Raw genomic sequence first — 12805 nt, forward strand, 5'->3', positions numbered from 1 at the left:
ATCTATTCAATGAAATAATATCAGAAAATTTCCCAAATCTGAAGAATGAAATGGAAAATGAAGTTCAAGAGGCTTATAGGACTCCAAATACACAAAATTACAAGAGATCCACTCCAAGGCACATTATAATGAAAATGCCTAACATACAAAATAAAGAGAGACTTTTAAAGGCTGTGAGAGAAAGGAACCAAATTACATTCGGGGGAAACCAATACGGATATCAGCAGATTTTTCAATCCAGACCCTAAAAGCTAGAAGGGCCTGGAACAACATTTTTCAAGCCCTGAAAGAAAATGGATGCCAACCAAGAATCTTATACCCAGCAAAACTTACCTTCAAATTTGACGATGAAATAAAATCCTTCCATGATAAACAAAAGCTAAAAGAATTTACAAAAAGAAAGCCAGCATTACAGAACATTCTCAGCAAAATATTCCATGAGGAAGAGATGAAAAACAAGGAAGCAAATCAGCAAAGGGAGGAATTATCCTAAAGGAATTGTCAAATAAAGGAGGAGCCAAGTTGTGTCAAACAAATAAATAAATAAAATTTAAAAAATGAACCAAATGACCGGGAAACCAAATCATATCTCAATAATAACCCTGAATGTTAATGGCCTGAATTCATCAATCAAAAGACAGAGACTGGCAGATTGGATTAAAAAGAAAGATCCAACAATATGTTGCCTGCAAGAGACTCATCTCATAGAAAAAGATACCCATAGACTAAAGGTGAAAGGATGGGGAAAAACATACCATGCACATGGACTCAGCAAAAAAGCTGGAGTATCCATCCTCATTTCAGATAATGTGGACTTCAAGCCAAAGTTTTTCAGAAGGGATAAAGAAGGACATTTCATACTGCTTAAGGGAAGCATAAAACAGCAAGATATAACAATCATAAACATCTATGCCCCAAACAGTGGCTCATCCATGTATGTCAAACAAATCCTTCTCAATTTCAGAAACCAAATAGACCATAACACAATAATACTAGGTGATTTTAACACGCCTCTCTCACCACTGGACAGATCTTCCAGACAAAAATTGAACAAAGAAACCATAGATGTCAATAACACAATCGATAATTCAGACTTAACGGACATTTATAGAATATACCATCCAACTAAGAGTGAATACACTTTCTTCTCAGCAGCACATGGATCCCTCTCTAAAATAGACCATTTTTATGCCACAAAGCTAATGTTACCAAATATAAGAAGATAGAGACACTACCATGTATTCTATCAGATCATAATGGATTGAAGTTAGAAATAAATGAAAGAGTAAAACACAGAAACTATTCCAACATCTGGAGATTAAACAATATGCTATTATATGATGAATGGATAACAGAAGACATTAGGAAGGAAATTAAAAAATTCTTAGAGGTAAATGAGAACAAAGAAACATCATATCAAAATCTCTGGGACACTATGAAAGCAGTACTTAGAGGGAAATTTATTTCATGGAGCGCATTTAAGAAAAGAAGTAAAACTCAACAAATAAACAACCTAACGCTACAGCTCAAAGCCCTAGAAAAAGAAGAACAGATCAGCACCAAAAGTAGTAGAAGACAGGAAATAGTTAAACTCAGAGCTGAAATCAATGAAATTGAAACAAAAGAAACAATACAAAAAATTGCCAAAATAAATAGTTGGTTCTTCGAAAACATAAACAAAATTGATAAACCTTTAGCCACACTAACAAAGAGAAGACGAGAGAAAACCCAAATCACTAAAATTCGGAATGAACAAGGAAATATCACAACAGACAGGATTGAAATAGAAAACATAATTAGAAGCTATTTTGAAAATCTATACTCCAACAAAACAGAAAACCTCGAAGACATCAACAGGTTTCTAGAGACATATGAATTGCCTAAACTGAACGAGGAGGACATACACAATTTAAATAGACCAATTTCAAGTACTGAAATAGAAGAAGTCATCAAAAGCCTACCAACAAAGAAAAGTCCGGGACCAGATGGGTTCTTAGCCGAGTTCTACAAAACCTTTAAAGAACAGCTCATTCCAATACTTCTCAAAGTATTCCATAAAATAGGAGAGGAGGGAACCCTCCCAAACTCATTCTATGAAGCCAATATCACACTGATACCTAAACCAGACAGAGATTCATCAAGGAAAGAAAATTTCAGAACAATATCCTCAATGAACATCGACGCAAAAATTCTCAACAAAATTTTAGCAAATCGCATACAAAAACATATTAAAAAGATAGTGCACCATGATCAAGTGGGTTTCATCCTAGGGATGCAAGGTTGGTTCAACATCCGGAAATCAATAAATGTCATTCACCATATCAATAGACTTAAAGTCAAGAATCACATGATGATTTCAATAGATGCAGAAAAAGCATTTGATAAAATACAGCACCCCTTCATGCTCAAAACACTAGAAAAAATAGGGAGAGTGGGAACATTCCTTAACATTGTAAAGGCCATTTATGCTAAGCCCATGGCTAATATCATTCTAAATGGTGAAAAACTGAAAGCATTCCCCCTAAAAACTGGAACAAGGCAGGGATGCCTTCTTTCACCACTTCTATTCAACATCGTTCTTGAGACTCTAGCCAGAGCAATTAGACAAACCAAAGAAATTAAAGGGAAACAAATTGGAAAAGAAGAACTCAAACTCTCCCTGTTCGCTGATGACATGATTATATATTTAGAGGAACCTGGAAATTCCACCAGAAAACTCTTAGAACTCATAAGTGAATTCAGTAAAGTAGCAGGTTACAAGATCAATGCTCATAAATCCAATGCATTTTTATACATAAGTGATGAATCTTCAGAAAGAGAAATTAGGAAAACTACCCCATTCACAATAGCCTTGAAAAAAATAAAATACTTGGGAATCAATCTCACAAAAGAGGTGAAAGACCTCTACAATGAGAACTATACAACACTAAAGAAAGAAATTAAAGAACACCTTAGAAGATGGAAAGATCTTCCATGTTCTTGAATAGGAAGAATTAATATTGTCAAAATGGCCATACTACTAAAGTGCTATACAAATTCAATGCAATTCCAATTAAAATCCCAATGACGTACCTTACAGAAATAGAGCAAGCAATTATGAAATTCATCTGGAAGAATAAGAAACCCAGAATAGCTAAAGTAATCCTTAGCAGGAAGAGTGAAACAGGGGGTATTGCAATACCAGATCCTCAACTCTACTACAAAGCAATAGTAACAGAAACGGCATGGTATTGGTACCAAAATAGAAAGGTAGATCAATGGTACAGAATAGAGGACACGGACACAAACCCAACTAAATACAATTTTCTCATACTAGACAAAGGGGCCAAAATATGCAATGGAGAAAAGATAGCCTCTTCAACAAATGGTGCTGGGAGAATTGGAAATCCATATGCAACAGAATGAAACTAAACCCATATCTCTCACCCTGCACAAAACTCAACTCAAAATGGATTAAGGACCTTGGAATCAGACCAGAGACCCTTCATCTTATAGAAGAAAAAGTAGGTCCAGATCTTCAACATGTCGGCTTAGGACCAGACTTCCTTAACAGGACTCCCATAGCACAAGAAATAAAAGCAAGAATCAATAACTGGGATAGATTCAAACTAAAAAGCTTTCTCTCAGCAAAGGAAACTATCAGCAATGCGAAGGAAGAGCCTACAGAGTGGGAGAATATCTTTGCCACTCATACTTCAGATAGAGCACTTATCTCAAGAATCTATAAAGAACTCAAAAAACTCTACTCCAAGAATTCAAATAATCCAGTCGACAAATGGGCTAAGGAAATGAACAGACACTTCACAGAAGAAGATCTACAAGCAATCAACAGATAAATGAAAAAATGTTCAACATCTCTAGTAATAAGAGAAATGCAAATCAAAACCACCCTAAGATTCCATCTCACCCCAATTAGAATGGCGATTATCAAGAATACGAGCAACAACAGGTGTTGGTGAGGATGTGGGGAGAAAGGAACACTCACACATTGCTGGTGGGACTGCAAATTAGTGCAGCCACTCTGGAAAGCAGTGTGGAGATTCCTTAGAAAACTTGGAATGGACCCTCCATTTGACCCAGCTATCCCACTCCTTGGCCTATACCCAAAGAACTTAAAATCAGCATACTACAGAGATACAGCCACATCAATGTTCATAGCTGCTCAATTCACAATAGCCAGACTGTGGAACCAACCTAGATGCCCTTCAATTGATGAGTGGATAAAGAAGCTGTGGTATACATATACAATGGAATATTACTCAGCCATAAAAAATGATAAAATTATGGCATTTGCAGGCAAATGGATGAAATTGGAGAATATCATGCTAAGTGAGATAAGCCAATCTCAAAAAGCCAAAGGAAGAATGATATCGCTAATAAGTGGATGATGACACATAATGGGGGGAGGGAAGGGTTAGTGTTAGGGTTAGAGTTAGGGTTAGGGAGGGGGGCAAGTATGGAGGAAGGAAGCACTTTATAGAGGGAAAAGAGGGGTGGGAGGGGTGGGGGGAAGGGAAAAAATAACAGAATGAATCAAACAACATTACTCTATGTAAATTTATGATTACACAAATGGTATGCCTTTACGCCATGTACAAACAGAGAAACAACATGTATCCCATTTGTTTACAATAAAAAAAAAAAAAAAAAAAAAAAAGAGTACCAAGAGGATGAAAGGAGAAAGAGAAACTGCAGGAGATAGAGGAGACGATTGGGTATTGTTGAGCAGAGAAAATAAGAGAACCCAATCTTCATGTTCCATAGTAAGAAGTCAATATAAAAAAAAAAAAAAAAAACAACCCTCAAGTAGCACCATTTAGAGATAGTATTGTAATACAAAAACAAAAACCTAGAAGAGTTGAAAGTAGTTGCCACCAAGAAGTAGTTGAAGAAACTCTATTTGACAAAATAAGCCTTGCCTACTTAAATTATATGTATATAAAATTGACAAACAGAAAAACTAGGTTTTCAAAAACCTATTGTAAAAATGTGTACACTGGAATAAAGTGGTCAAATCTTAGAATGTTTACAAAGTAATCTAAAATCAGTTTCTCATATAATGAGGGGTAGGAGGGGTTAGCATTAGGGTTAGGGTTAGGTTTAGGATTAGGCATAAGGCGGGTGGTAAGAATGGAGGAAGGAAGGACTGTACAGAGGGAAAAGAGGGGTGGTAGGGGTGGGGGGAAGAGAAAAAAAAATAACAGAATGAATCCAACAACATTACTCTATGTAAATTTATGATTACACAAGTGGTATGCCTTGACTCCATGTACAAATAGAGAAACAACATGTATCCCATTTGTTTAAATAATAAAATAAATAAATAAAAAACAGTAAAAGAAAACAAATAGAATGTATAAGTCTTAATTTTGTTTAACTAAAAATATCTATCAAAAGTTTATTCTTTTCTAAATATTTTGATGATAAAAAGATACAAAGATAAATAAGGAAGAGTCTTTACCTTCAACGAATTTAATAAAAGAGAACAAATAAAAATAATTTAATAATCTAAACTAAAAAAAAAAAAAGAACTAATTTCAGAACAAAAACAACTACTATACACGAGTTTGTTCTTAAGAAAAGTACCAAACTCTTTTAGTTTAACACCTACTTTTGCAGACACTTTTTCAGCACTGTTTGAAATTTCAGGAATTCATTTATCTCAGCTACTCACCTAGATGCTGATTTCTGAGTAAGGTAGCAAATCTTGGTCAGCAAAAGTTCCAGCAGATACCCTCGGTGAGAGTCTCCCAACATATGTAACTCATCCACAACCACCATTCCTAAAAAGATTTTCCAGACATCATGTTTTACAGAATTTCACAATTCTATGAAAAATTTTAGGAGATTCAATATCTTATATCATATAGTAAGCATTAACCATTATTTATTACAAGTGATGCAGATTTTAAACCATAAATCAAAAAAAAAACCAGATTCCACATAATGGGCAATTCTTTTCATGGATGTATTCTGAAGCTGAAATCAATGATTAGCTTACTAAGGTCTAATCAAACCCAAGGAAAACTGCCTGTTACTTACACACTTCTAAATTGGTAACCTTACAGAAATACATGTGCAATGATACACCAAACACATGTATATCAGTTATACAGTGTGTCAACTTTATTTTTTTATTTTTTTTTTTTTTTGGTGGGGAGGTACTGGAGATTGAATTCAGGGCACTCACCCACTGAGCCACATCCTCAGGCCTATTTGTACTTTACTTAGGGACAGGACCTCACTGACTTGCCTCATGCCTCCCTTTGGCTGAGGCTGGCTTTCAACTCGCAATCCTCCTGCCTCATACTCCCCAGCTGTTAGGATTACAGGCATGCACCACTGCGCCCAGCATGCAGTCAACTTGTTTTAGGAGGAAACAACCATATTACATTAGAAAGCTATATAGAAAAAACAGAATCAGGTCGAAAAGAAAGAGATGATTTAAGGAACATTTTGAATTGAACCAGTCTATATACTTGAAATAATGCTCAAGAATTACTGAAAATTTAGTGTCAACCAATGCCTTCTTCCCTTAAACATTTTTATAATGTCAATGCTTCACATGCACTAGTATCCCCGAAATGGATTCTCCACACCAAAATCAGGATCTTCAGATAACTTCCTAATAAAACATGATGCTCTTTTTCCTCAGCAGTAAGCTATTCTCAAATCTTACTATTTGATGAGTTATTTCAGAATTTATTCATCATCCAAAAATGTTTAGTCTACCTTTTGTGTCAAGCATGGCACTAGACACATTGGAAATAACATTTAATAAGATTATTAGAATCCTTAAGATATTTGAAGTCTACCTCAACATTACTATGGTATTTTTGAATATTTTATTTATTATATTGTGAAGAATTGCACTGCTGTTATAAACATACTTTTTATGAGTACATTATAATTATGTATAATAGGAGGGTTCATTCTGACATACTCAAAAATGCATATAACATGATTTGCTCTATATAAATCCCCAGTACTTCCCCATCTCCTTCCCTCCCCCCTCCCCAACCCCCTTTTCCTACTGTTCTTCCTTCAATCTTTTGTTAAATTGGTGCAATATAGCTGCACATAAAAGTGGAATTCAATGTGATATATTCATACATACACACAGCATAATTTAGTCAATGTCTTTTCACAGTTCCTCCCCCCTCCCACTCCTATTCCTACCCCTTGAAACCCTTCCTTTACTCTACTCTCCTCCCTTTTATTTTCATGAGATCCCCTGCTTTAATTTGTTATTTCTCTCTAGCTTCTGCATATGAGAGAAAACATCCAACCATGTTTTCAAATTTACCAGGTGCTCATGAGTAGCTGAAATTCTTGCTGCTTTTGCTACCACTATAACCATTTTATTTTAGTGGCCATATCTTAAAGGGCCTTTCTTAGTAGTTAAAAATAAATAAATAAATAAGGTAGAAAACTCTCCAGGGTCCCAAACTCAAATGCAGTTTCTGTGGTTTCCTATCATTGCCTTGTTGAATGGTAGCCTCTGGGTCTAGGCCTAATCAAGATATCATAGCACCAAAATATAATAACTTATACACATATACACAAATTGTGGAGATGGCAGATCCAATCTCAAATGCTTCTTTCTCTTCCTGGTAAAGTTTAGACAAGAAAGAAGCAATGAGAAAAGACTGAGGCTCTCTGATTTCTAAAGTACAAAAAGTACAAAAATGCAAGTTAGTTGAGTCAATAACAGCAGGACACAAAACTTGTACTTTTTTACAGAGTCAGTTTCTAATATTACAGAGGCCAATTCTTGCCTCCGAAGTAGATGACAGATAATGGAACAACAACATGGGACATACAGAAATCACAACAGCTCCCCTTCGTTTCATCAAAAATAGCAACAAAAGTATTTGTTTAATTTTCTAATATGTCACATAGCATGATAGTGCACACCTGTAATTCCAGCAAATTGGGAGGTTGAGGTAGCAGGTCCACAAGTTCAAGGCCAGCCTGGGCAACTTAGTGAGATCTTATCTCAAAAAATAAAAGGGGATGTAGCTCAGTGGTTTAGCATTCCTGAGTGCAATCCCTAGTGCTGCCAAAAAAAGCTTGTTTGTATTGTCTTACCTAATAGATCCATCTTATTCTCCTCTATGAGGCGATTGATGAGACCATTGGCTCTCTCAATTGTGCAGACAGCAATATCCAAGGAAGAGAAATGCCCTGATGGAGAGGTACTGCCCATGTACCCATCTACTTTTATTCCTACTTCCTGAAACAGACTCTGAATTGAGTAAAACAATATAGGTGGAAAAAAATAAAAATGTATCAGTTATAAATGGGTTTTATCCCAGAAAATAGACCTAAGTATTTGAAGACATTTATCAGATTACTCTCAGTTGCTTCTGGCCAGGACACCCTGGTTCTTTTTTAGAATCACATACTAGAAATATTAAGTTTAGAATTGGCAAAGCTTAGTACAGGAATTTCTATTAAGACAAAGTCAAATAAAATTAAGTATATCATTTTAATGATAGTATTTAAAAACCTAGGAAGTTCTAAGAGTTATTTATAGAAATTAAAACTGGAGAAAATTTACCAATGGTTCTTTCTGTTTTATGCAATAATAATTTTTAAAGCATTTTTAATTTAATAAATTTAATAAATAGCAACAAACTAGCTAATTTTAACACTAACTTAACATTTTAAGGAATAAATTTATACTTTACAAGGAATATAGTCTTATTATTCTACTAAAGACCAGTTTTTTAATGTAATGGAAGAAAAGTTTTTAAAAGTTTAATTCAGTGGGACTATGATATTAATTTTTTTTTTTTTTTTTTTTTTTTTTTTTTTTTTAGTTTAACTTTTAACTAACATACCTTCTCAATAAAAAGGATCCTTTCATCATTTTGTTACTTTGGGTCTAAGTTGAGAGGTTGTTACCATGTAGGACCAGCTTTGTTGGCTATTTGGCCTCTGAAATAACTGTTAAAAAGATTTATAGAACCATAGAACTTTAGAGCTGTTCATTCAATAAATTTCCTCTGAGCATATATTGAGTTAACCAATACTGCAAAGGGTTAACATCCTCATTTTCAAAATGAAAACCACTGAAGCCCAGCAGACTGTATGTCTAGGCTGAAGACACAGTAGCAAAACTGGGACTAAAACCCAGATTTTTTTTGTCCTAATAGTACAATGATCTTTCCATTCCAATAATACATTTTTTTCCACTGCAAATCACAATAGTAAGTTTAATCTATTTTATCAAACACTGTATTTGTGAAAATGTCTTAAAAACAGTATCATATCAATGTGAACTACTACTCATTTTTTCAGAATAGAGGAACAGGTCACAGACCTGAAGTTTTACCTAAGTTCCAATGGATCTTGTTCTTCAGCCCCTAATGTTCCTAGTGACCCTCAATCAGGATGGGATATGCGTCCTTAAACACTCACTCCTTTCTACACTTCAGTCTAGTTCTACCATTTAGTTATAACCGTGATTCTTAATTTGCATGGTTATAGGCCAGTTGAAGTATTGTTTACTTCCTAAGAAAACATTTTCAAATTTTTCACAATGGCTCTGTCTTATGCAATAATAATTTTTTCAAAAGTTTCCCTCTGTTAGTTTTTAATGCTTTAATCGTAAACATTTAAATATAGATAGGATGCAACAAGAGACTATTTTTCATTTGCTTGTATAATTCAATTTCAAATCAATAAACCAAGGTTGCCAATAATGGGTCTTTGCTACTTCAAACTTAGTACAAGAACATTACCTGGAGATAGTATTTCTTCTCTTTAGCCACAGAAACAAAGGGAAGAATAAACAAAGCTTTCTTTCGCATTTCCAAAACTCGTTTCAAAATAAGCAATTCTGCAACAAGAGTCTTCCCCGCACTTGTAGGAGCTAAAACATGATTATCCCACAAAGTCATGACAAAAAATAAGTAATATTTTGTACACCACTTTAGTGTTTTAAGCCCCATCTAATACTACAGAGCCAAAGATAACAGTATCAAGAAAGTCTCATCTAGTACGAAACTCTTATTTTTTTTTAATATTTTGTTTTAGTTGTAGGTGGGCACAATGCCCTTATTTTATTTTTATGTGGTGCTGAGGATCAAACCCAGGGCCTCACGCATGCTAGGCAAGCACTCTACCACTGAGCCACAACCCCAGCCCTAGTATTTGAAACTCTTACACTCTGAAAATCCCTAACTTTAAACCAGCTTTCTAAATAGTCTCACACTAAAAATAGAGAGTAAAAAAGCTTTAGATCAGCAATAAATGATGAATATTAGCAAGTACCTAGCTTATACCTAAACTTTAAATATTAAATGTTTTAAAAGCCCTGCTTGAGGAAGAAAATGAACACTTTTAACCTGTGATAGGAGATAAAAGATAAGGAAGAAGGAACTACAAGGAAGCTTAAGGAAAGGAAACAGAACTTATGAGAAGGAAAGAGGAAAAGAATGGCAAGCATAATAAACAGCATGTGCAAAGGCCTGGAAGAAAGCCTGGCATGCTCAGGAGGCAGTGAGCCATTTAGTAAGCCTGGAATATGAAGTAATCCAGGGGAGTTAAAAAAAAAAAAAAAAAAAGATATGAAAGCGTCACATGACAGTTTTATAATCCCACCATGTAAAGAGATTAAACTATCCTGAAAGCAATGCAGAATGACAGATGAGTTCTTTGTAAGGAAGTAACAAGATCATATTTGTATTTTATAAAGCTCTCTTTGGCTGAAAGAGTGGGGCAAGAACAGAGGAAAAAGTTAAACTCATTAGAAGATTATATCATTACCTAGAAAAAAGACAAGGAGTTGTACCAGGCAATGGAGTTAAGAACACAGTAATCAAAAGTAGTCAGAATCAAGAGATATTTAAGATAAGAGACACAGGGCTTTGTGATTAATTGTGTAAATTGGTGAACAGCATTACAAATGATATGCAAGTTTTGGTTTAAGCAACTGAAGTGAATAGGCCATTCTACCACTAGTCAGCATTTAGGAGTACTTTCTATGTCCCAAAAACTATTTTACACTCTGATACATATGAAATAACTTAATGCTTCCTAAGTACTACCAAGTATCTCCTTCCACCCCACCTCTAAGCAAGTTGCAAAGTTATACAGTCAGTAAGTGATAACAGTTTTTAAACCCAACCCAGTCCAACTGCTCAGCCTGAACTTATGTCGACTAATAAATTAATTATCTTATTTTGTTTTGTAGCCATAATGAAAAATCTGGGGGATTCACAATTTCAGAGAAAACTGACACAAGGAATTACATCTTACCATATGATTAAATTCTAAAGTAAGAGTAGTAAGCACAAGTTAAAAATTGTACAAGTCAAAGTTGCCCTTCAAAACCCCTGTATATTTTCTACAAAACACATTAGAGTTTAGTACATATAACTGTATACAAACAAGTCAATATACAAACATATAATACCCACACTCTGAAAAGCAACTGAGATCAAAGGAGGGAAGAGCAGATTTACATCTCCCATCTTAAAAATAGAGAATTAATGTACATAAATTTGAATACCTGAATAAACTAAATTATTTCCTTCCAAGACTTGTCCAAGCAAAAGGCACTCTGCCTGCCATTCAAACATTTTTTTTACACCAAAACTGTGATATTTCTCCAGAACTGCTTTAGGAAGTCCCCAATTTGCCAATAGCAGCTTATCAATTTGGTCAGCAGGAACTGTTTGCTTGCATACCCCTTTCAGGAAAAAAAAAAAAAAAAAAAAATCAATAGTTTAATTTACTTCTAAAATATAACCTTAGCAATTAGTCCTCCACGAATGCTAGAATTCCTGTGTGTTGGAATGAAGCCATTTAAAGCACATCCTGACTTCAAGAAGCTTATGAGAAATTGGTCATGTAAAGAAAGGTAAGAGTAAGCTGTTATTCGTTATTTACTGGCTATAATTTTTTAAATTTTTTTTCTTAAAAGCCCTAAACAAAAAATTGTGTTAGGTACAATGGATAAGGCGAGTTGGAATTACTGGTGCTCCTCGCCAGCGATACGTAAGCATTACAAAGCTAAGTTAAAGAAGTTTCTATTAAGTGTTAATATTATAACGGCTGCACAACCAACGATGAAGAATTGGGTTAACGTTGGCCGGGCACCCAACCCAATCTGAGAACACTCTACAAATCCCTTCCAGCCTTCCCCGGACTCCAAACTGCCCGCGCCATACCCCAGACGCGACAGGATGGTACAAGATCTGTGAGAAGTGAGCACGTCTAGGAGCAAATCCTCCTTCAGGTGAAGGGGTTTAAACGGCCTACCAGGAGACCGTTCTGCAATGAGGGAAAGACCCTGAAGCCACTTGAATATTAGTACCGCGCGGTCAGTGAAAGCACGCCTATGTCTGAACAGAAAGTGACCCGCCGCACCAGGCCCGAGGCACAAACAGGGGAGCTGAATTCCAGTGGGTTGTGCCAACAAGCAAGCTTCGCGCAGTGAGGACACCGGCCGGCGCGCTGTCTGGTGGAACTAGCCACCTCGCCCGCGGCCCCCAGGGTGCAGAGGAGTACCTGCACCTGCGGCCTTCAGGCTGCGTCCCAGGCCCGGGGGTGGACTCAGCACCGGCCCAGAGAGGAGCTGCGGGTTGACACCGCTGTCGCCGCCGCTTCCCGAGAATGAGTCTGAGTCTGATCGCCGCCGTTTTCCACTCCGATGCGGAAGATTCATTGCAGAGTTTTCTTGGTTGTTCAGGACAAGGCATCGTCCCAATGTCGTATCAAATGGGAGAACTCGGATCTGGTGACAGGTGTGGCGACCATCTTCCCGCCACGGTCTTCAAACTCAGACCTCCCA

General features: G+C 36.0%; 1 protein-coding gene across 2 annotated transcripts in view; it reads right to left on the minus strand.

Moving 5' to 3' along the window:
- Positions 1–12805, minus strand: part of POLQ (DNA polymerase theta) — a 156827-nt gene extending 144022 nt beyond the window's left edge. Inside the window, exons 1-5 of one of the 2 annotated variants that reach the window (XM_079155257.1) lie at positions 12523–12804; positions 11522–11701; positions 9750–9880; positions 8092–8248; positions 5675–5783 (exon numbers count right to left, since the gene is read on the minus strand). In XM_079155257.1, the coding sequence (XP_079011383.1) occupies positions 5675–5783; positions 8092–8248; positions 9750–9880; positions 11522–11701; positions 12523–12679 (734 nt within the window). In that variant the 5' untranslated portion in view covers positions 12680–12804. Of the gene's footprint in view, positions 1–5674; positions 5784–8091; positions 8249–9749; positions 9881–11521; positions 11702–12522 lie in introns of both variants that reach the window. The other variant, XM_079155258.1, reaches the window with a different exon arrangement.

The sequence above is a fragment of the Sciurus vulgaris genome (assembly GCF_902686455.1).
Source record: "Sciurus vulgaris genome assembly, chromosome: 10".
Lineage (NCBI taxonomy): Eukaryota > Metazoa > Chordata > Mammalia > Rodentia > Sciuridae > Sciurus > Sciurus vulgaris.